The sequence below is a fragment of the Leuciscus leuciscus genome (genome assembly GCF_965113295.1).
Source record: "Leuciscus leuciscus genome assembly, chromosome: 10".
Taxonomy (NCBI): domain Eukaryota; kingdom Metazoa; phylum Chordata; class Actinopteri; order Cypriniformes; family Leuciscidae; genus Leuciscus; species Leuciscus leuciscus.
In genome coordinates, this window is record NC_138734.1 from 6,962,822 (window position 1) to 6,987,359 (window position 24,538).

A 24,538-nucleotide genomic window follows, 5' to 3' on the forward strand; every position below is an offset into this window, starting at 1 on the left:
CGCTTGGCCAGGACCCCTTGGCGTCACTTTTTAACGCACTGGGTATACCTTTGGCGTCATTTTTCAACGTGCAGGGTAGTCTGTTTGACTTCTATAGAACTCTGAACCGGAGCTTGCGGCGTTGAAATTTGACGTCTTGGGTAACACCGCAACCCGTCTGCTGTGTATGGGTCGAGGCTACAATAAATACAAATAAAAAGGAATAGACTACAATAAATGATCTATGCCAGGGCTAGTCAAATGGCGGCCCCCAGATGATATCTGGCCCTCCAACTGGTTTTTGATGTTTAAAAACCCTCGCAATCTGATATCAAAGTGCCCTCTCTGCGCAAAGGTTTAGCGCGTTCGGCAACCGCATTCAGCGGTGAGTTTAACAACGCCCATGGTGTGCAACCGCCTTCAGCGGTGAGTTTAACAACGCTCAACTGCAGGTAAAACGGCATTCAGAGGTGAGTTTAACCAAAACAACGCTCAACTGCAGGTAAAACTGCATTCAAAGGTGAGTTTAACAACGCTCCACGGCGTGCAAGTAAGCAGTTTAAGCGTTTTCTTGTCATAGGAACTGGTACATAGGTACACTGCTTTAACTAGAGCATGCTGGGTAACGTATTTTTATCGGAGGTTTGTTGATGTTAATAAATATATATAATATGCTACGATTGTGTTCAATTAATATTTTATTTTTTATTTTATTTTTTATTGATTAAATCCTCTAAATGAATAACGCTGACGTCACTGTATGGGGCGATCCCAGGGTCCATTGCGATTTCCCACTTGGTAAGTAGAAGAGTTAATTAATAGAGATTGATACTATTCTTAAATTTACACATCTAAAAACTGTTGAATCAGGACAAGAAGTTGTGTTTATAACCTTTAGATGTGTAAGGTGGCAATTTCGTATGACGGTAAATAATAGAAGGCATTATAAAAATATAGCTTGCTGCACCAAATGTGCAGGCTAGCAAAGTTAGCTAATTGAATTCAAGTTCATTTTTGTCGCATATAATCATCATGTATCGTAGGGGAATGTAATATTTTCAGTATTACATTAGCCCACAACTATTATCCAATATTAGAAATGTTCAGATGAAGAACAGTTGCCAGATTGGTTTGTTTTACAGCCTAATTGTTTAAAATCCACGCAAAATTATATAATTAACACCCAAATAAATCTATAATTAACAATACAAATTAATTTATAACTACAACATTATTGTGGCTCATCACAATATGAAATGATAAATAATTTGTGTGTTCTTTCAGAGGCTATTTAAGGCTACTACAGTGAACAGTGCAACTGTAAAATTATTTTCCATTTCTGTCCTTTGCCTTAAAATAAAAAAAAATTCCACTTTCCCAAGCCTTTTTTTATCACACATAGATCAACCCAAAACCAACCAAATGGCTGGGAAACTATCCAATCTGGCAACATGAAGAATACTGGTGTAAAATATAAGGTGTTTGATTCTGAATTGCTGAATTGCAGGTCCTTCAATTTTGCCTGCTCTTTATTCTAATCCCCCACCACACATACACACACAGAAACACACACAATAAAGGCACTTTTAAGAGCCACGTCTGTCTTGTGTTTTTCTGTCAAGTATTACTGTAAGTCATGATGGCAATGGCAGAAACTGCAGAGTACCTCTGGCCTTATCTGAAACTGGCCATTGATTGCATACAGTTGAAGAGGAATGTTTCTTGCATTGTACTCTTGCATTGCATTGATGTTTCTAATAATTCAGTGGATTTAACTAATGTCTGATAACTGCTTTTGTTCATTTCAGGTGAGTAAACTTGAAGCTGTATGATACAAGCCAATTTTATTTATTGGCAAGCCAGATAAAAGGGCTTCGAATAAATGGATTGCAGAAATAATAACCCATCTGCACCCCACTCCTGTCACTAAAATTATTTTGGAGAAGATGCGGAGGGCCTATGAATTTATCTTGACAAAATGTAAGTAATGTTTTGATTTAGAAATTATGAATGTTTAAAATGTATATTTCTTTGTTAATATGTAAAGATTTTAAATGAAAGTAAACTTGTATTATAGCAACCTCCACAGCACAGCAAACGGAGAGTCAAATGGTGCAGCAGGCGGAGAGTCAAGCGGCGGCGGAGAGTCAAACCAAGGAGTCTGAGACTGTATTTGTTCTTAACCTTGTTCCTCTGTCTTCCCCACTCTCTCCAACCTCTCTCTTCTACTTCTTCTACTTGTACAACTATTCTTCCTTCACTTTCTTCCAAACTTCCACTGCCATGCTCTAAGTCTTTGCAACAAATGAAAAGGACAAACACCTCTGCCTCTTCACACTATTCTCCCTCTGTCTCTCTTCCATCTCCGTCTGCCTCTTACATTTCCACGTCTTTGTGTCAGGAAGGGCCACGTGTGAAGAACAGAAGAAAAGGTAACCTTTTGCATGGTACATCTTACCCCACACTGGTAATAAATTTGCTCCCAGTCAGAGTTGACTTCATGTAAATTTGATTCATTGGGCTAACCGGGTCATTGGTAGCCAGTTCACAGTATTTAGTTATTTAGCTGTGGCCAATGTCCAAGGCCTGTGGTTAATGTCAGTCCCTGACTTAAGGTCCTTCCACACTGAGTCTGAAATTTTCGTATGCGTTTTTCCGTATTCGTCAATCGGTGGCTCTGAATTGTCAAAACACCATTCCAAATTCTTGCTACTGATCCGAAAAACGCAGAAAATCGAACCCGATCCTATTTTTTTATGACGGCAGTGTGTAAACGTGATTGACAAAACATATTTATTCGTCGATTTCAGAGTCAGTGTGCAAGGACCATTAAGCTAAGAGGACTTTGGGAAAGCCAATCCTGTACATTTTGCTTTCAAAAACAGGGACAAATTTACTTTGACATGAATGAAAAGGACTGCATATTACCTCACATGTGAAATTATAAATTTGAACTGATTTAGCTACAAAGCATGGCATCATGGCTTAATAAACTTTCCGTGTCTTTTCATCATTTCAGGTTGCCGAAAATGTAGTAGGCAGAAGGTTTTCCTCTTTGATCGAATAACTGGGGAACGGATAAATGAGGTAAAATGTGTTCTGTTAGGCTGCTTTCTTGTCTAAATTACTGATTCTGACCTTTCAAAGATAATAAAACAATATGTTATGCCCTAATCAGTGATTGCTAAAACAGTTCAAATAATTATTATTCGTGTTTTTGTGTGTAGGGGAAAGCCGAGTTGAAAGTCCACTGGTTGCCATGCACTGTGTGGTAAGTCATATTTTATTTATTATTTAATTCTCAGTACTCAAGCAAATAGCGATGAGGTGGAGGCATTTGGAAGAGCTAGATCTGGCAGGTAGGCCCTTGTAACCTTTAGGACATGCATTCCGATGATGAAAAATTATGGAATAGTCTTCTGAGCATTCCAAAATCAGACACACTCTCTCAGTCCAGACTAAAGACAAATATCTGGACTGTCTTTAGTCTGGACTGAGAGAGTGTGTCTGAATTTGGAATGCTCGGAAGACTATTCCATAATTTTAAAGACAAATGGGCGAATGATCTACCTCCTTGTCTTTATTTAGAATATTCTGTTTGTAAGATCCTGGAATTTTGTGATTAACACAATGGATTGTAGGTAATGAGGAGCTGAACCATTCAGTACTTGCTGAGTAATTAATAGAACTCTAAAATTAGCTGACAGACAGCCAATGTATGGACAATAAAATGGTCCTGATGTGATCTGGTTTTACTGTTTCTAGTAAGTTCTCTAGTGGCTAGCTCTAGCTCTGAAATATCTTATTTATTGAGCCTGCAGCAGGACATCCACTTGGTAATGCATTACAAAAGTAGCAGTGTTTCATGCACACATAAATTAATCTTTCAGCATCTGAAACACTTATGTGTCATAATTTAGTTGTTTCCTGTTGTACATGTGTTGGAAATGTGATTTTCCTCTTCCCACTAATGACAACTTCATCCCTCAGTTTATCAGAAACATTTTGAAATCCGTAAATTGAGATACATGGCTTTCAATGTACAGGAACTGTGTGGAACATTGTGTAACTAGAGCTGCCAGACAATTGTAGTTTAGTAAAAAGTACAATAGTTTCCTGTGAGATGCAATGTTGTATAAAAATGTGTAAAATGAAAAAACACCGTAAATTGAGTGAATGTACTCAGTTGCATTCCACCACTGGGCTTAACCAGGGTTAATGCTACTTTAACAAACATAAATACATTTCAATGAACTCTCTAAATTTAACCCAACAGGTTTTTTTTTCTTCTTTTTTTTCTTTTTTTTTTTCTCTGTGTTCTAATGAATTTTTTTGCACTTATGATATTTTACAGTGGCAAAACCTGGGATGACACATGGGAGCCTGCCAGTGAATTCCTGCATGTTATGCCTAATTCCCCACATCCCAACCAGCTTTCAGCATGACAGCCTAGTCACCTGGACTCAAGCACCCTTAATTTCTTTTCTTTTTTTTTGTGAGTTTTTTCTTTTCTTTTCTTTTTCTTTTTCTCTTGCTTTTGTTCATTAAAGTTTTTTGCACAATACCCAGTCTCTTTTTGTGTTTATTTTCTTAATGGTGTGTAAAAAAAAAAAAACTTTTGCATTTTCAATAACTGCACAACAGCCAGGAAGTGTGCCATGGAGATCATAAGGGAGAAAATTAGTGCTGTTTGGCATAATGGCATTCCCAAAGGCATTATTTGTACTTTTAAAAAAAAAAATTATATAGTTTAGGTAAGTCTACTTGAACTATTTGTTTGGTATGCCAGCCATGAATACATACCACAGAATACTCCTAAAGATATTAAAATGTTGTAATCCTACAATTTCCGATATTAATTCCTTTAACATTTATAATTGTAATTACCTATTTATATTTGCCTTTTTACAAAATAATGTAAAATTAATCATGTAAATATATATATTGTTTTTATTTTGGGGGGCAAAGTGTTCTTCAAAGGGAAGAAAATAATGTATTTTCTGGTGGCAGCCTTGCATCTCCTGGGTTTTTTTTTTTTTTTTTAAGAAAAGAAAAATTAAAGTCTTTAAATAGTTTGGCATATCAATACATTTTGGGAAATTAGTACAAAGTGTGAGCGCAATCATCTTTAAATGTTACAGACGCATTTTATTTGATTAAGAGATTAACTTACATCTGTTTAAAACAAATACTGCATGCTAGAATAACTATCAAGAGTAATTTTCTTTCTGTAAGATCCCTGTAGGGTTACATAACATAGGTTACATAGCCTATCTTCAGTCAGAACTGGGAAGAGTCTGTTTTTTTATTTATTTATTTTTTATTGCAGAACTTATACATAAATGATCATGGAAATAAAGCGTTGTTGTATATCTTTCAATGAAAAATAACAACAAAATAAATAAATATCCTGGATTTGCGTACATCAAAAGTCGGAAGAGCCTGTAAATACCATATATGGACAAGTGTGACGAGGCTTTGACGTTTCCATGGCCCCAGAAGGACAAGCTGTGGTTGGACTAACGTTTAGGTCAGAATAAAAAGCGCTCCATATCGCAAACTATGTTTTGCTTGCGTTATGTTGTCAGTAATACTGTCAGTTAACAATAAGGTATTGCTATATTGAAAGAAATTACACGTTTACCGAGATCCTAACCCTAACCCTATAGTGTAACTACACACTTCAATGAACTACAATTTACAGCGCCCGTCCCATGGACACAATGATAGAGGCTTATGGGTAATGTAGTTTAAAAACGTTTAGTAATGGAATTAAATAAATACAATCTTTAATGAACAAAGGGACATCCAAATATGTTCATTATACATACCTCTTTGACATATTTGAGAGCCAGACTGAAATTTGGTATTTTACTGTGAGCACTTTTTAAAATGCTTTTTTAACACCTTTCCATGTATGCCAGACATCTCTGTCCAACATTATGTATTAAACATAGCATAAATAATTGTCCTACCAATTTTCACTTTTATACACTTATCAGACTTTGCATTTGCAGACTTTGTAGAATGTGCAGTTTTTTGCTCTTCCAGGGGTGCTACGGGACCCCTGGGGGAGGAAGGGCAGTAAAACCTACACATATGTACTCTCTTCATCATGGACAACAAACTGTATTGAGTCACATTTATATCTGAACATTATTTTGCTTTCCTGCCTTTTCTATATTTACATCATGCTTGTGTTAGGTTTTGATTATGTATTATTGAATTGTAATGAATTATTATTATTATATTGCAAGATTCTGAACTCGGAATACAAAAATACAGTAATATTTTACAAATGTTGTAAAATAGACCTTTTCTGAATTGCTAAAACACTAAACCTCCCAAATTATCAATAGCCTAATCGAATTTGTCGAGTAAATCACTCTTTCTGTAAAACATTAAACAAGTTCAGGTAGTTAAAACACTGTTTGCAAATCTCATGCACTCTTTTGGCAAAACTCTAAACACATTCTCACTCACTAAAACACATTTCGCACTGACACATTTATGTTTCAAAACACTAAACACGGGCAGGCAAAAGTTAAACAACTATAACACAGTGTCATCGTTAACACACAACTACTCAAAATTGTTCACTTATTTCTAATGATGAGACCAAACCAACTGTACATCATACAAGTCAGTTAAGAGTGCCAAAACTGACTCAAAATGTTACACTGAATGTTACCAACAATGGATGGAAACAATATAAGAGGGAGAGGAGGAAGAAGAGTATGTGAAATAGGTGGTGAACAAAGAGGAAGAGGAGGAGGATGAGAAAGAGCAAGGTGTGAAGAATGTTGTCAAGGCTGGATCTGCTTTAGGGATTTTCCCTTTTCCTGAGATGACATTGTTATGTGGAAGAAGTCATCAGGCCGGACCAACATGAAGACATGATGCTGAAGCAGAATAAAATCTCTCTCACTGACCTTGATTCCTCTAGTTGCACAACTCTCCTGAGTGACTGTCACGCTTTTCATTTAGAGTTTTTTACTGTAACCTTTTTGTCTTTTGCAGTTGGGTCACTGTATTTTCACAGTATAAAAAGTGCTGAATATACAGACCTTCAATACTATACAATATTCAGTACAATACTATACTTGCAGTGCAGTGCAGTATACAATTTATTCACCTTACTACTGTAAGTTGTCATTACTATACTTTTTTTACGCAATTGCAAAATTTGTTTACTTAGTTACGATATACTTTTATTTCGGTAACTGCGTGTTTCGGATTCTGCTCTTCGTTTTTCTCTGTAGTGTCTAACGGTTGATCTGTAGTGTTTATAATATTGACTGATGTGTGTATGATCTGAAAGCATTGTTTGATTTGAGCACAGATAAAATGGTTTTGAGGCAATTGTTTGATTTTGCCATAAGAGTCAGATGTTCTCTGAATGTGGTTTGAAAATTTGGTTTTGTGTTTAAGGTTTTGAGAATGTGAGTTTCAAGAAATGTGTTTTAGCAATCCAGAAAACTGTAACATTATACTGTTAATCAGGTCACAGCTGATAAATCTACACAATTGAGTGGTGAAATGTTCTGAGTACCACAGAATCACATCAGTTGACTATGAAACCTGTACTAGATTACACAGAAAGCACATTGAATATTATGTTGGGGAGAAAATTATTCCTCATCATTATGGTGTTCTTCCTTATAATCTGCTTCTTCCATGTCTCTTAACAGGTTTCAATTGTTATACAGCACCCTACAGTTCAACTAATGAAAGTTACTGTACCACACAGTGCATGCATGCATGCACACATTTCTATGTATGTGAAAGAAGAGGTAACACTTTGGTTATATTTATGGTGATAAAAAGCAGATTTTATTACATGCTTTATATTCATAGTTAAGGTCATTGTCCAGAAGTATGAAAGGTGTTACTGTCTTGTAGATTACAGTCCATCATCAGATATTTCGTAGTCACTGTCGTACTCATCAGCTGAAGCACTGTACAAGAAGTTGATGTCCTCTGCTCCAGACAAAACTTGCAGGTAACAGTCTCTTGCTTGCACCTTCATTTCTCTGATTTGATGCCACTTTCTGAGGATGATGCTCTGCAGACCTTTCAAACCTTCTTCACTTAGGCCACATTGCGAATCTTAAAAGAGGAACACAAGAATATAAGACCAGCATTAGAAACTTTATAAACAGTCATCATTGTTGTGTATATTTATTAGGGCTGCCCCCTAATAGTAATCTTTGGTCGGGGCAACCCTATGTTTATGTAATTTATTACAAATACATACTTTTCATTGTCTCACTGGAAAACAAGCAGGACAGCTCTCTGAGGGTATCGGAACGAGTTGAAAGAGATTTCCAATGGTGGTCCATCTCTGCAACAAGAATCTTCTGCTCCTCCTCAAGTCTCCTTACTGACATGATGATGTCAAATGCCTTTCTCTTTGTCCTTAGATCGACAGAGTCTGGAATGCATTTATGATAAATAAATAAATAATTTGTATTAAACATCAACCTTCAAAGAATCTCTGAAATAGTATGGGGTTACAGAATGACATTTGAAGCATTGTGGGTTATGTGTCATTATGTATCAGATTTGTCAGAAGCAGTCAACAAACAGTAACAATTACAATTATTTGTGACTAAATGTATTACAAGTAATCATTTCCTCACCGTCAGCCCAATCCTTTACATCATTCTTCCAATTGGCTCGCTGTCACTGTCAATTGCGCTTTCATGGACTCTAGGTTTTGTAACTGGCTTTGCAGAGCTTTTGTGGTCTACAATAACAAACAGTGGTAAGAAACAAAAAACAAATGCTCAATGCACAGCTTCATACACTGCTAACATGCAGTACTGAACATCTAAAATTAATTCTAATGATGTCATTACCTTTTGATATCGGCAGGTCAGTGAGATAGCCAAATTGTTGAACTTTTGCTGATTCCAGCGCATGGCCATGAGAGTCAGCAAGTCTGTGCATCCTGAAAAACAAAGAAAATATGATGTTACCATATTCCTCCTACGTATTATGTAAGGATGTAACTAGTGCAGTATGTGGTAATCTTACCTGCTTTTGACATATGCTTACTGGTTACTGCAATCCTAGATAGGAAGGCATTGCACTGTTCCACCTCCTCCCCTAGTGTTAAACCAGCACCGTCCTGATATGCCCCACTCCATTTTACCTGGTTAAGAATAAAAAAATAAAAATAAACAGATGTTTGCAGATGTTCAGTTTAGATAATACGATTCTATCACATAGCAACACTTCCTTACCTCGTATTTAAAATCATGGGCTTTGGCATGAAATACCGAAAGGAATGGCTTCATGTTAAGAAGGTGCTGGAGCTCTGGAGCAGGACTCTGTGCCGACACACCACAAGCTCCAATCCCTCCTCGTCTACCTTGCTGGCAGATCTTTATGAGGTATCTCTGGCTGCTGACCACTCCCCTCCACAAACACTTCTTCCACTGAACTACAATATGGAAAATTGTTGATGAAAATAAGACTCTCCTAAACAAACTCTTCAGAAAGAGGTTATTATAGTGCTGTAGTCTAATTATCATCTAGAATTTTACATGTTTGGTTGTGTTGTGAATGTGGTCTACAAATCTTTTTACGTCTTCATCCTTGGCTATGAAGACGCCTTCAAAGATGGCCTGTTCCTCAGATCTAAAAAAACAAAAAAACAACAATTGATGATTGACAACAATTTATAACTTAAAATCTGAGATTTCTTAGTTCACATTAAAGAGCTATGTTTTCTTATTAATACAGACACTGTGATACACAGTTTGGAGTAGCTAGCAGCATTCTTGAAACGGTAATGCTTGCGGTTTCCATCAACTGAAACTGCAAGCATATCTAGGGTGCATGCAGGACAGTTGAAGGGCTCTTCCTTGCATATGTTGTCCACCTCAAATCTCACAGCCTCCCACTCAAAAAAACTTTTCAGAAAACTGTCTGCTGAGATCTTGCTTATCAACCAACAACTCAAAGATATCAACAACACTGCAGGATAGATAAATTCAATACTCACACGACCAAAGCGGACCGTTGGCTGATTCAGTATTCTTAAAAATGCTTGGCAGGACAGTCCTGGTGCCGCCATCTTCATTTCTTCAAATGAAAAAAAGACATCTGTGGCATAAACTGTGGCAAATTGAAGGGTTGCAGGCCAGTAGTCACTTCTGTTTAGGGCATCGACTCCAGCAGTCCAAGTGGATTGGCATGCCTCACAAATTAACTCGGGCATGGTTCGATCATGTCATCCTGGAAATATCAAAAACACATCCACTGTAATGTAAACCAGGGTTTGGGTTCTTTGTACTATTTATATATTACTTTGTATACTTCATATATTTTTAGTTTTATATCTATGTCAAACTTGTAGGGAGTCGCGTATGGATATATATTTATTTTAAAGATGCTTCTCAAACAGGACAAAATAAAGTTCTTCACATTCTTACCATTCATTGTGACCACAGCAACAATCTTTCCTGGACTAACCCTCAATAACTCTGGTGAACAACCACAGATTTTGTCAGGCATCTCCACAGGTACAAGCCGGACTGAAAAAGAGCATACAGTACACTTGAATTATGTTAAGGGGGTAAGGCTAAAAATAAATTTTGAAGCTGCCGAAGAGGGACCTAAAGAAAAAGAAAAAAAAAAAACAGAATTGAACATTTTACACCAGTATTCTCTTCATCTGTGTTGCCAGAATGGGCTAAATTGTATGTGATATTCCTTTTCAATAAACAAGAAGTGAATATTGTTAATTACATTTTAGATAGAAATTAGACAAAAATTGTCAATAAATGTAAGTTTTGCTCTATTTCAAAAAAAATAAAAAAATAAAAATTCCAAACAAAGCCACATCAGAACTTCTAATATATATATATATATATATATATATATATATATATATATATAAATAAATCAGTCAATAAGTTATGACAGCATTACTTGTTACATTAATTATACATAATTGTTTTATTTCATATTGAAAAATTGTGATGAGCCACAATTTAGTAGTTATGAATTAATTTGTATTGTTAATTATAGATTTATTTGGGTGTTAATTATATAATTTTGCGTGGATTTTAAACAATTCGGCTGTAAAACAAACCAATCTGGCAACTGTTCTTCATCTGAACATTTCTAATATTGGATAATAGTTGTGGGCTAATGTAATACTGAAAATATTACATTCCCCTACGATACATGATGATTATATGCGACAAAAATGAACTTGAATTCAATTAGCTAACTTTGCTAGCCTGCACATTTGGTGCAGCAAGCTATATTTTTATAATGCCTTCTATTATTTACCGTCATACGAAATTGCCACCTTACACATCTAAAGGTTATAAACACAACTTCTTGTCCTGATTCAACAGTTTTTAGATGTGTAAATTTAAGAATAGTATCAATCTCTATTAATTAACTCTTCTACTTACCAAGTGGGAAATCGCAATGGACCCTGGGATCGCCCCATACAGTGACGTCAGCGTTATTCATTTAGAGGATTTAATCAATAAAAAATAAAATAAAAAATAAAATATTAATTGAACACAATCGTAGCATATTATATATATTTATTAACATCAACAAACCTCCGATAAAAATACGTTACCCAGCATGCTCTAGTTAAAGCAGTGTACCTATGTACCAGTTCCTATGACAAGAAAACGCTTAAACTGCTTACTTGCACGCCGTGGAGCGTTGTTAAACTCACCTTTGAATGCAGTTTTACCTGCAGTTGAGCGTTGTTTTGGTTAAACTCACCTCTGAATGCCGTTTTACCTGCAGTTGAGCGTTGTTAAACTCACCGCTGAAGGCGGTTGCACACCATGGGCGTTGTTAAACTCACCGCTGAATGCGGTTGCCGAACGCGCTAAACCTTTGCGCAGAGAGGGCACTTTGATATCAGATTGCGAGGGTTTTTAAACATCAAAAACCAGTTGGAGGGCCAGATATCATCTGGGGGCCGCCATTTGACTAGCCCTGGCATAGATCATTTATTGTAGTCTATTCCTTTTTATTTGTATTTATTGTAGCCTCGACCCATACACAGCAGACGGGTTGCGGTGTTACCCAAGACGTCAAATTTCAACGCCGCAAGCTCCGGTTCAGAGTTCTATAGAAGTCAAACAGACTACCCTGCACGTTGAAAAATGACGCCAAAGGTATACCCAGTGCGTTAAAAAGTGACGCCAAGGGGTCCTGGCCAAGCGTCCATATTCAACGAGTCCAACTGCGTCCTGTAAAACGCCCGTGGGTTGCATTGATGGTTGAAAGCCATGAGCGTCTCTCACACACGATAAAGGGTGCGTGTTGAATTCGGCCAATATACTCCTGCGGGCAATTAAGGGATGATGGAACCTATATTGTCGTGTTTTTAGTTAGGATACCTAGCACACATTCACGTTTAAATTGAGTAGGCTACCACAGGCTTATTTAAAACTTAACGAAATTGTAGCCTACGCATGCTACTGTTGCTGAAAGCGTCTGATATCACGCACTTGGATTGGCTAGCAAAGTCCAACTGCGTCCTGTAAAACGCGGGTGGGTTGCATTGGAGGTGGTTAAGCCGCGAGCGTCTCTCACAGACGATAAGGGTGTTGAAAATGGCGAATATCTCCTCTCAAAAGATAAATAATGGAAAACAATGACCTCCTATATTAGGTGTAGGCAATCCTAATCATAGAGCAAACATAAGTCGTTGCTGAAAACGTCTTTAGTCTGTGCAGTCGGTCAATGTTGAGGTGAATTGACGACTGGCGAAGCCCTGAGCGTGTAATTACATCGCGGATGGTTTTACATTGAAGTTGGTTGAAAGCCATGTGCGTGTCATCTATACGCAAAAGGGTGCTATATGCGTGGGCAGAAAACGCCGAAGGACGTGACAAAACGGCCTTATATGACGCCCTGAGATGAGAACGGGTTGCCATGTGGCTTTGGTTGCCATATTTATGAGCTAATCTGGCCTTTGAAAAAGTGAATGTTTGAACTCTGGTGTATGCTAAATGAAAACAGGTGAACAGGTGTATGAATGTGTCTGCAGGTGTATCTAACCCTAACAACTAATGACCAACTTTATTTTTGCTATTGTACATACATTTTATTCTTCTAATTGTTTGTCTTTGGTTAACACAGCTGGAGAAGAACAACAGGGAGGTTGGAAGACACAGTAGAGGAACTACAGAATAAATATGGAGAGAAAACAGCATTAAAAAGGATCAAGTACATTGTGAAAAAAATCAGAAAAAAGAATATCAAATGTAGGAAAAGATTTATAATTTACTTTGTTAGTAGTCAATATGTTTCTCAATCTTCAATAAGCTTTACATGGTTTTGGTTGTGTATTTAATTGTTAATTTTTTAACAGATGGTGCACATTCTGGAAACATGACAAATCAACAGCCTAACAACCTTCCACAACGAGAGCATAATAATAATTCTACATCATTCGGACAGCTTAACTTAACAATTGTCCAGAGGAATGGTGGGTCAATATTTGCTCCAATCATGGTAGACAAGACAATATATGGTGATGTTAACATCAGTGTGGTGAGTGTCTGAAAATTTAAGAAACAGTTGCTTAGTTAAGAAATGATTTGTGTATGTTATATATATATATTTATGTATGAGTATTTTTTGTTTTGTTTTTCAGGTGTCTCACTCTACCTCGGTAAACGAACATGGTAAGATCTCTTGTTGTAGAACACTGTGCATTCATAAGCGTGATGCTCCTGTTAATAATATGACTATCCAACTTTGTCCTGATTTTTAGAAATTCTTCAGAATGTAAGGAATGAGAGGACTTTGGAGGGAAGTGCACCACAGTCGGTCTCTCTAAACAAGATCTACACTGAACTGTTTATCATCAATGATGAGACTGACCCCATCAATAGAGAACATGAGATCTGGCAGATCGACACATAATTTAAACACATCAGCTCAGAGACTCATAAACTACAAGGAAATCCTTCAGCCACCCACAGATGAAAATATAATTGTGTGGTGATTTTCCAAATGATACAACTTAGTCTAAGTAAGAGCAATGTAGAGTCCTCGGATGTCTTAAAAACAACAAAACATTGTGACAGACTTTGACAACATGTTGTATGGACAAAATTTTTTGTATAAATAAGATCTAAGACGACTAAGTACAGGTTTTCAACCATCTAAAGTTTAGTAACAATTATAATTTAGGTCACCGTTAGACAAAATCATTACATAAGTCTTCTAAGAAGATGAATAGAAGATATGATTTTAATAAATCTTTAAAGATTTTTTCGAGAAAGAAAGTTAAGAACTTTAAACTTCAAACTAAAACAATCTTTCATTTTTAAAATATCTAATTTAAACTTTTAAGGTTATGCTTTTAAATGAATTTAGTGTAAAACTCTGGATGTAGTATGCTCTGGAACGCAGACTAGATTTACTGTGACATTATCTCCCCGAGTTTTTCAGTTTTTAAACCATCGAAAGTTTTTGAACAGACATTGTCTCACATTATAACAATTATACTTTAGGGTCACCGTTAAACAAAATCATTACAGAAATCTTCTAAAAGGTAAATAGAAGATATGAATGTATTCAAACTTTAAAGATTTTTTTAAGAAAGAAAGTTAAGAACTTTAAACTAAAACAGTCTTTTACTTTTAAAAGATCATATTTAAACTTTTACGATTATGCTTTGAAATAAATTTAGTATGAACAAAACTTTGGCTCTGGAAAGGCGTTAGCAGACTAACATTACATACGCTGTGACATGATCCACATAGAGATTAGTTCTTTTTTTTAGAACCGTGTGTGCGCGCGCGTGCAATACAGCTTTGAAATGATATTAAATTATTTATATATTTATTTAGCTAAAACTTTTTTTTACATTTTTGAAAATGTAGTTTTCTGTGATGGTCGTGTTTAGGTGTAAGGGATAGAATATGCAGTTACGGTACAAAAATCATCATGGCTATGGAAAGCCATAAAAATTGAAACCCCGCATGGACAAAAAATTATGATTGAATCTTTACATATAAATGAGATTTAAGACGACTAAGTACAGTTTTTCAACCATCTAAAGTTTTTGAACAGACATTGTTTAATAACAATTATACCTTAGGTTCAATTTAAACAAAATCATTACAGTAATCTTCTAAAAGATAAATAGAAGATATGAATGTATTCAAACTTTAAAGATTTTTTCAAGCAAGAAAGTTAAGAAATTTAAACTTCAAACTAAAACAATCTTTCATTTTTAAAAGATCATATTTAAACTTTTACGATTATGCTTAGAAATAAATTCAGAAAGATCAGCGTGTTTAGGTGTAAGGGATGATAGAATATGCAGTTAAGGTACACAAATCAATTATGGCTGTGGAAAGCCACAAAAATTGAAACTCCGCATGGACAAAAAATGCTGATTGAATCTTGAAATGATTCATTGAATGATTGAATTGAAATGAGATTTAAGACGACTAAGTACAGTTTTTGAACAGACATTGTTTAATAACCGTTAAACAAAATCATTACAGTAATCTTCTAAAAGATAAATAGAAGATGTGTATGTATTCAAACTTTAAAGATTTTATTTAAACAGTCTTTTGTTTTTAAAATATATCATTTAAACTTTATTATACTTCTTATAAATAAACTCAGCACCTGATATCCTGATCACCGAATTTGTGTGACTCTCTGACACACACACACACACACACACACACACACACACACACACACACACACACACACACACACGCACGCACACACGCACACACACACACACACACACACACACACACACACACACACACACACACACACACACACACACACACACACACACACACACATACACACACACACACACACACACACACACAGAGAGAGAGAGAGAGAGAGAGAGAGAGAGAGAGACGCTATGACTCCCTATGTTTTGAGACAGTGTGAGGTCATTCAGGAATGACTATATGAATTCAGTAAACAAGGTGTGTAAAACAATTTTGAACCCATTCATATACTTGTTTAACTATATAAACATTTAACTGATTGCAATTTTTGTGACTCTCATTTTATTCAAACTTTTGGTGTGAGGTTTTAGTAAGATATATTTTATAAGCATTTCATTTATATTCTTTTAAAAGAACCGAATGGTTTTTCAACGTTTGTGTGAGATAAACTTCCACAGTTTTTCAACCTTAGTTAAATTAGCATGAGAACAGTATGTTTTTTTCAACTTTAGTTAAATGAGCAAGATCATTATTTTAAAGGATAGAATGTTTTTGTACGACATTGTTTAATCACAGTGTCTGAACAGCACGTTTCAGATGTCAGAGCTCAAAAGGGTGGCAGGGGGAATCCCGTGACACACACACACACACACACACACACACACACACAGAGAGAGAGAGAGAGAGAGACGCGCGCGCGGCCCACACAGACGATGCTTTGAGAGACTTATTGCAATTGTTTTTATGACTCCATTTTATTTAAACTTTTGGAGTGAGATTTTAGTAAGATCTTTATAAACATTTCATTTATATTCTTTTAAAAGAACTGAATGGTTTTTCAACATTTGTGTGTGAGATAAACTTCCAGTTTTCCCCTTATCAGTTTCACAGTACAGCCCGGATACGCTCAGGAATATGTAGGGAGGATCGTGTGTGTGATACCAACTTCAAAAACACACACACACTCACAGACACTAACTGTCATGTTCAAAAGGCTTCAATAGGCTTCAAACAATTAAAACTAGCTGTCATATAGCCATGACGTATTATTTAATCACAGTGTCTTCAAACGATCAAAAGGCTTCAAAAACACTAACTGTCATGTTCAAAAGGCATCAAACTAGCTGTCAGATACCATCACATATTGTTATAACACTTTCTGTCAATATCAAAAGGCTTCAAAAGCCTTCAAAAGACTTCAAAAGACATCAAAAGTCAAAACTAGCTGTCAAAACATGATCAAAAGCTGTCAAACTGTCAATCAAAAGTCAAAACTAGCTGTCAAAACATGATCAAAAGTCATACTAACTGTCAACCTGTCAATCAAAAGTCAAAACTAGCTGTCAAACTGTCAATCAAAAGTCAAAAGGGGCGGGGCACCTGTCACCGGAAGGGGCGGGACACCGGAAGGGGCGGGACATGTCACCGGAAGGGGCGGGACCTGTCACCGGAAGGGGCGTGGCACCTGTCAATCAATCATTTTTTGACAGGTGGTCCGTCATATCAACTACTTCCCTATGCAACAGAAGACAGAATTAAAATTTGTGGTGCTTCTAATTAAGTGACAAAAAGCAGTTGCAAATGTTGTACAAAATACACATAGCCTACTCATCTTTGCACCAATAAAATTACACTTTAACAATTTGTTTTACTTCCAAATTACATGTAATTTGGCGGCAGTGGCTCAGTGGTTCATGTAGGTTGTCTACAAACCGGAAGGTTGGTGGTTCAATCCCCGGTTCCACCTGACCAAGTGTCGAGGTGTCCATGAGCAAGACACCTAACCCCAGCTGCTCCCGACGAGCTGGGTGGCGCCTTGCATGGCTGACACCGCCATCGGTGTATGAATGTGTGAGTGAATGGGTGAATTGTGAGTGAATGGGTGAATGTGAGGCTATATGTAAAGCGCTTTGGTGGCCATAGGTCTGTGAAAGCGTTATATAAATGCAGTCCATTTACCATGTAATATCTAATTAATTTAACTTACAGTTGAATGCAAGTGTGGGGATTTGGAAAGGCCCTCACTCTCACTCTCACACTCACTCTTATACTGCCTTCACAGCAGGTTCTGTTTGCTGTAGATGACTTGAACTGTTTTGTTGTTTTTTGGATGTACCACGCCTGTGAAGAGACGACTCCACGCCTGTGAAGAGTCGACTCCACACCGGCGATATGTTATGCCCTAAATTAATACATGATTAACTAACTGTATTTTTCTATGTACATTTCTGAAATGCACTTTCTGTAAAGCTGCTTTGAAACAATATGTATTGTGAAAAGCGCTATACAAATAAATTTGAATTGAATTGAATTGAATTGAATGTACCAGTGGTCACACTGCTTCATTGTAAACCAGGTATGTTTAACAAGATTTCATCTTTAATATGAATGAGTTTATCTGAATCTTTCATAATTTGTACTCTTATACTTGCTGGACTTGCTTCTGATCGTGACACATATACATTTTGTGTTGCTTAACACAGTTTTTAGCTTCCTGCATCGCTCCACAGTAAGGTTTCGTACTTTTGAGGCCAATGTTCTGTGACACACTGGGGTGTACTTCTAGTCAGCCACTGAGAGAAACTGCCGAAAACTCTTGTTTTCCACAATAGACAAATGTAGATTGCAATCAAATATGCTTTTGTTAATAAATATTTCACTTCTGCTTTTTGCATAAGACATTCAAGTGAAAGATTGTCAAATCAAACTCTAAATCAATTGTGTAGGTTTGGTTTGAGATGTTTGTTGTGAGAAACTAATTGGGGAACTACTGTAGTGGATTTTTCCCTAAACCCAACTATTTAGAATAAAACTGTTGCGTCTACTCATCGACACAGAGCATCTAATCGACACTTAATAAATAAAACTGTTGCGTCTACTCATCGACACAGAGCCTCATCGACACAGAGCGTCTACAAATCGACACTTAATAACCTTTATACTCCAGCTCTTGCGTCTTCAGTCGACAACTGGCCGAGTCTCTTACCCTAACTTACTTGCTTCCCTAAACTGACCTGCTGCGCAGCAGAAATTAACAGAGAGACATCAACAAATGTCCTTCAAATGCTTTAATAACGGCCGGGAGAGTCTTCGAGCAGTTCTCAGAGAAACTCTCCCAAGAAGCAAGGCCGGAGGATCTCAGACAAATTCCATTGAGAAATCCCACCGTAAAACACATATACAACAGTTTTTATAGAATCGAGAAAACAAATAAGACTAACATGTCACCTTCAATATGATTGGTTCAATTGGTTCAAAAGCCCCAACCTTTTTCCTCTGTCACTGGCACAAGCAAACTGTTTTAATGATGACTTCATTCGTTAATCACAAGATTCTAACAGACTGTCTAGTTTCATCTCCCAAACTATGTTATTTTTACATACATACATACGCACACAGTCAAAGTTTTCCATTGGTTTTGTCACAGTACATCTTGTTCAAATTGTTAGATGTTAAAGTTATAAGGTTAGATGTTAGAAACATGGTTAGTTTAATATACAGTTTAAAACTTCCACGACACTACTGTTCCCTTTCGAGAACGGTCACTGCCTATTGCATAGCTAATACGCAGTGGGGAAACTCCTTTTCTCGAGAAATATTGAAGCTAATCATTTAAAACGCAGTGCAGCTGCACAGCGAACACAGCAGAGCCGTGGAAGAAGAAGCGCCGCAGCCAACGGCAGCCCGAGCACATGGAGCTAAGCGAGCCCACGCCGGCCACGTGCCCGCGTGCCTTGCTTTCTCCATCTCAGTCTCCTTTGCCGGTCCTGTTCACTCAGGCAGACCAACACCCCCCTCTTCAAGTGGCAGGTCTCGTCTCCTTCGGTGGGTCGGACGAAGAACGCGACGACAGCCTCTCCATTGCTGCGTCTGAGGAAGAGTGGTCTGGCAGTCTCGCAGTCTGGTGTTAGCGCCGCTGCTACCGGGACTAATTTGGACGCTGAGATGCTGCGTATCCTCACTGCGGCCGTTTCAGACCTCGGTCTCGAATGGGCTTCGCCTGAGGAGCCACCTAGAAGTCGGCTGGATGGATGGTTTCTGCCTGGGCGCCGGCAGGCCCCCCGTCACAAGCCAGCACCTTTTTTCCCTGAGGTCCACGAAGAACTACTTCTGCTTGCGCCACGCTCTCCTCTGTTGACGGTGTGGCGGAAAAAGGTTACAAGAAGCTTCCTCTGCTTGAAGAAGCAGTTGCCGCCCATCTATGCCCGCCCACTGCTGTTGGCTGGAGATCCAGAGCGGTTCACCCTTCTAAGCCCTGCCAAAATACTTCAGCCCTTGCTGGACGCGCTTTCTCTGTTTCCGGTCAGGCTGCATCGGCTCTGCACGCCATGGCGGTGTTGCAGGTGTTTCAGGCCAAGCTTCTCCAGGCAATGGACAAGTCTGGGCCGAACCCTGAGGCGTTCCGTGACCTGCACAGCACCACAGACCTAGTGCTTCGCGCTACTAAGGCTACCACCCAAGCGATTGGCAGGGGAATGGCTAACCTCGTCGTGCTCGAGCGCCATCTGTGACTGAACCTCACAGACATCAAGGAGGCGGATAAAACGGCTTTCCTCGACTCACCTATCTCCAGCACCGGTCTCTTTGGCCCGGCAGTGAAAGGGTTTTCCGAGAGATTCACTGAAGCACTGAAGTCTTCACAAGCTATGAAGCACTTCCTGCCTAAGCACTCCAGCTCTGCTTCAAGCCGCCATAAGAGCACGCCGCCTCCCCAGCCAGCGAAACCAGCGCCTCGGGTCTCTCAGCCTCGCCCTGCGGCTGATACCCGTCATCGCTCAAGATCAGCTAAGTGCTACCTGCTGCCCTGGCGCCAGGGCCAGCGACCTCGCGTTGTGTTGGACCCCGAGCCGCCGAAGCCCTCCTAGCCACAGGAGGAAAGAGAGAGGGTCCAAGTCTCGCTCTAGCCGGACCGCCCTCGAAAAAAGTTCGTTTAGATCTCGCAGCTCCCTGTTCAGTTCAGGCGGCTGGAGATTGTTATATTGTAGTCAATGGGCCCGTTGCACTGCACGTGGATTCTGTGCAATACAAACAAATGCTGTTTTCACAGCGACCCAAATAAAGCACAAAAAGAGTATGTTTCACACACACAACACAGGAGTAGTAGGTCCCCCTTCACTAGGCGGCCCTCCTTCAGTTGTCACTCTGTCTCTGTGTCGGGCCTGTCACAGCCCAGAAGAGAAAATGTGCACAAAACACAACTTAAGGGTATCAGGTCCCCCTATGCTAGGCGGCCCAGCCCCAGTGTGTATTCAGACCCTAGCCACAAGGGCCCAGGCCTGGCAAGCTATCCCCGGAGTGTCGAAATGGGTTTTGAACATTATAAAGCTCCAATTCGCTCGCAGACCCCCACGGTTTCAGGCGGTCATCGAGACCTCGGTGAGAAGTGCAAAATCTGCTAGCAAAAGGGGCAATAGAATTAGCCCCCCCCACGCTGAGCCGCGCTGCTTTTACAGCCGTTACTTCCTTGTACCAAAGAAGGATGGTGGCACTCGCCCTATTCTAGATCTGAGACATCTGAACAAAGCTCTCATGAGACGGCCGTTCAGAATGTTAACAACCAAACAAATCCTCGTGCAGGTTCACCCGGGGGATTCTTTTTTTTTTTTGGTGGATCTGAAAGATACGTACTTTCACATTCAGATAACGCCCATTCACAGGCCATTCTTGAGATTCGCCTTCGAGGGGCAGGCTTATCAATACACGGTCCTACCGTTCGGTCTGTCCAACTCCGTACTTTCATGAAGTGCATGGACGCAGCGCTTTCTCCCCTGAGGCAACAGGGAGTGCGCATGCTGAACTGTCTCGACGATTGGCTTATTGTGTCTCAGTCGAAGACCGAATTATTGACACACAGATCCATGCTCCTCAGTCATTTGAAATGCCTGGGACTCAGGGTAAATTTTACCCAGCCAGAACGTAATCTTTCTGGACACAGTTATAGACTCTACAACGATGAGAGCGCGGCTCACACCAGAGCGCATTCTCTCTATTCAACAGCTGATAGCCTCCTTCAGGGTAGGTGCACGCACGCTCCTCAGGAAGTTTCAGAGGCTTCTTGGTCTCATAGCTGCTGCATCGTCAGTACTCCAGCTAGGATTACTGCATATGCGCCGCCTTCAGCACTGGCTAAAGCACCGTGTGCCAGCCCATGCGTGGCGGTCAAGACGCCTGCACATTATGGTGAACCAGCACTGTATCAGAGCTCTGGTTCCCTGGAAAGCCCAGAACTGGTACCAGTCGGGCGTGCTTATTCTCTATTCCCTATTCTCTGGACTCGAGTCCGACTCGAGACTCTATTCTCAGGACTCGTGACTTGACTTGGACTCGCGGACTGATGACTCGTTCTTGGACTCGGACTCGAGGATATAAAATCGGACTTGAGCATTCATCAAATGAATGACGTTGGATGAAGTTTCTGACTAAATAGGATTTAAAATTTGATATAAGATGTTACACTTTTCCTGTTTTGGGCTCCAAGACCGGACGGGATCTCTTTTTTTCCTGCATATATGAACGAGCAGAGAGAAAGCCCCAGCCGCGCGCGCGCTCTCACCGTCTTCAAACAACACGAGCGGTGCTCCCTCCTCACGCATATTAATCAAAATCAATTGACACGATAGTAAAAGGTCGGAAGACCGAAGTTTCACGTAGATCATTCAGAGATTTTTTTCTCCTGAATTACCGCGAGGTGTGAATTGTGCTGAAAAAAAACAAAAAACGTTTGCCTTATCTTCTCTGAAAAGCGTTCCTCACATTCAGCTGACATTAGCCACAATTTCAATAAACGAAAAGACCTATCTAGTGATGAAATGTTTTCTGTGTTGACACAAATCTTGTCCTGTCCTAAACTGCCGAGATAATCACACAAGGCGTGCCGTATAGGCTACACGTCCATTAATGACACGTCCGATTCGCGAACTAATGACTCCTTTGAACGATTCACTTTAATGAATGGTTAAAACAACTGACCATCTGTCCAACAACGAACTCACGAGACGTCTGAATCGGTGTATAACAAATCGGTAACACTTTACAATATGTTCCATTTATTAAACTCTAGTTAACTACAGTACATTAGTTAACATTTAGGCTACTATTAATAAACTGCACTTCTACAGCATTGTTAATGTTAATTTCAACATTTAGCCTACTAATAGCCTACATTATTGAAATCAAATTTTTTATTTATATTTATTTATATTGTATTTATTATTTATAATTGTCAACACAGTGGTGTCATTTTTGTTTAATGTAGACCCTCTTTTATAATTATATCAGCTCTTTAAAGGTGCCAGAGTAGAGAAATGTTGGCAGTCTTGAAATATAACACAGACTCAACCTTGATGACTCGACTCGGACTCGAACACTGGGGACTCGAGACTCGACTCGGACTCGAACTCAGGTAATGGTGACTCGACTCGGACTCGACTCGGTCTCTTCTTTGGTGACTCGGACTTGGACTCGGACTCGAACACGGGGACTCGAGACTTGACTCGGACTCGACAATTGGTGACTCGACTACAACACTGCCTCCAACCAAGGTTGGGAGCGCTGTCCGCGGGCAAATCTGTAAGAAGAGCTTACATATCAACTGGCTGGAAATGAGGGCAGTTTGGTTGGCCCTGAACGTATTTCTGCCAGATCTCAGGGGACACCACGTCTTAGTCCGCACGGACAACATGTCAGTGGTGTCCTATATAAATCATCAGGGCGACCTCAGATCAGGCAACCTGTACGTCATGGCCAGAAATCTCCTCCTTTGGTCGCATACCAACCTGCATTCTCTCTGCATTCTCTGCATTTACTCCCCCAGGCGAGTGGTCTCTCAATCCACAGATGGTTTGTCTGTTATGGAGTGTATTCGGCAAGGCAGAGTTCGACGTCTTTGCCTCAGAAAACAACACTCATTGCGCAATGTTCTTTTCGAAGAGCAGGGCCGCGCTGGCCCATTCCTGGCCCAGACGCCCTCTATATGCATTCCCACCAGTCTCTATGATCCCTCAGGTCATCAGACAGATCGAGGAGAGTGGATGCCCAGTCCTTCTAGTAGCCCCCCTCTGGAAAACCCAAGCGTGGTTTCCAGAGCTGGCGAAGATGATGGACATTGTTCCCTGGCCGGTGCCAATGAGGAAAGATTTCCTCACACAAGCGAACGGGACGATTTGGCACCCTCGCCCCGACTTATGGGCCCTGCATCTGAGCGTGGCCCAACGGGTATCCTGGGACCTCCCAGAGAAGGTCTTGAATACCATCACTGAGGCTAGAACACCGTCTACCAGGCGCCTCTATGCTCTGAAGTGGTCAGTATTCACTGGCTGGTGCTCAGCCAGAGGCCTCGAGCCCCAGTCATGCGAGGTTTCGGTGGTACTCTCCTTCCTACAAGAGCTTTTGGATGCGGGTCGCTCCCCGTCCACGCTCAAAGTGTATGTGGCAGCCATAGCATGCAGCTAAATGAGCCTAATGAGCGCCAGCTGTAAGTGTCAGCTCCTCCAGTAGCTTTGTTTGTGCTCTCGTGTTTTCGGTCTTTTATAGCCTATTTTTATTTTTAACTGTGTTATTTATACGTTTTTATTCTATCCTATGGATATGGATTTTATATTACTGAATAATGATCATGGACTTGTTTACATGAGAGATCAGCTGATCGCTCTCAGGACTTCGGCCAGTGCCGGTGTTGTACCGCATCTACCTCAGGAGGTGAGACGGCCATACCGCGGATGCCAGGCGGGCTCTAAATTAAAAGCAAGGCGCAGGGAGAAGCGGTGGAGATTCAAGCCCTTTGTTCCGACTGTGGTTATGGGGAACGTCAACTCACTGGCTAACAAAACCGATGAACTGGCTGCATT

At 39.6% G+C, this 24,538-nt stretch overlaps 3 protein-coding genes and 1 long non-coding RNA gene across 5 annotated transcripts in view; 2 read left to right on the plus strand and 2 right to left on the minus strand.

Annotated features, from left to right (window-relative positions):
• Positions 1 to 2,083: 2,083 nt before the first annotated feature.
• Positions 2,084 to 4,543, plus strand: LOC309507242 (uncharacterized protein). The gene is made up of 4 exons (XM_082181387.1): positions 2,084 to 2,411; positions 2,999 to 3,066; positions 3,207 to 3,250; positions 4,334 to 4,543. The coding sequence occupies exons 1-4, from the start codon at positions 2,285 to 2,287 to the stop codon at positions 4,422 to 4,424; spliced, it is 330 nt and encodes a 109-aa protein (XP_082037513.1). The 5' UTR covers positions 2,084 to 2,284; the 3' UTR covers positions 4,425 to 4,543.
• A 3,228-nt stretch (positions 4,544 to 7,771) lies between these two features.
• Positions 7,772 to 11,780, minus strand: LOC309507387 (uncharacterized protein). 2 transcript variants are annotated; one of them, XM_082181554.1, is made up of 10 exons: positions 11,415 to 11,780; positions 10,422 to 10,523; positions 9,992 to 10,224; positions 9,531 to 9,624; positions 9,228 to 9,427; positions 9,019 to 9,136; positions 8,841 to 8,932; positions 8,622 to 8,728; positions 8,237 to 8,413; positions 7,772 to 8,088 (listed from the first exon to the last, which is right to left on the minus strand). In XM_082181554.1, the coding sequence occupies exons 5-8, from the start codon at positions 9,279 to 9,281 to the stop codon at positions 8,642 to 8,644; spliced, it is 351 nt and encodes a 116-aa protein (XP_082037680.1). In that variant the 5' UTR covers positions 9,282 to 9,427; positions 9,531 to 9,624; positions 9,992 to 10,224; positions 10,422 to 10,523; positions 11,415 to 11,780; the 3' UTR covers positions 7,772 to 8,088; positions 8,237 to 8,413; positions 8,622 to 8,641. The 2 variants fall into 2 exon arrangements, with proteins under 2 accessions (XP_082037680.1, XP_082037681.1); XM_082181555.1 differs by lacking the exon at positions 11,415 to 11,780 and having other exon boundaries at positions 9,573 to 9,624; positions 10,422 to 10,572.
• A 6,060-nt stretch (positions 11,781 to 17,840) lies between these two features.
• LOC309507283 (myelin-associated glycoprotein-like) overlaps positions 17,841 to 24,538 on the plus strand; it is a 45,704-nt gene continuing 39,006 nt past the window's right edge. The window contains exon 1 of the mRNA XM_082181451.1: positions 17,841 to 18,048. Within this exon, the coding sequence (XP_082037577.1) occupies positions 18,013 to 18,048 (36 nt within the window). The 5' untranslated portion in view covers positions 17,841 to 18,012. The remainder of the gene's footprint in view (positions 18,049 to 24,538) is intronic.
• Positions 18,008 to 23,229, minus strand: LOC309507294. Its single transcript, XR_014209109.1, has 3 exons — positions 23,215 to 23,229; positions 18,587 to 20,272; positions 18,008 to 18,516 (listed from the first exon to the last, which is right to left on the minus strand). It is a non-coding gene; the product is annotated as an uncharacterized lncRNA (long non-coding RNA).

Bases quoted from the DNA above. Each gene is read 5' to 3' on its own strand.
- LOC309507242 (XM_082181387.1), top strand. From the start codon at position 2,285: ATGAAAAGGACAAACACCTCTGCCTCTTCACACTATTCTCCCTCTGTC. The intron at 3,067-3,206 runs GTAAAATGTGTT...TTTTGTGTGTAG, and splicing joins CTGGGGAACGGATAAATGAG to GGGAAAGCCGAGTTGAAAGT. The intron at 3,251-4,333 runs GTAAGTCATATT...GATATTTTACAG, and splicing joins TGGTTGCCATGCACTGTGTG to TGGCAAAACCTGGGATGACA.
- LOC309507387 (XM_082181554.1), bottom strand. From the start codon at position 9,281: ATGAAGCCATTCCTTTCGGTATTTCATGCCAAAGCCCATGATTTTAAA. The intron at 9,137-9,227 runs GTAAGGAAGTGT...ATTCTTAACCAG, and splicing joins CCCATGATTTTAAATACGAG to GTAAAATGGAGTGGGGCATA. The intron at 8,729-8,840 runs GTAATGACATCA...TTGTTATTGTAG, and splicing joins TGACCTGCCGATATCAAAAG to ACCACAAAAGCTCTGCAAAG.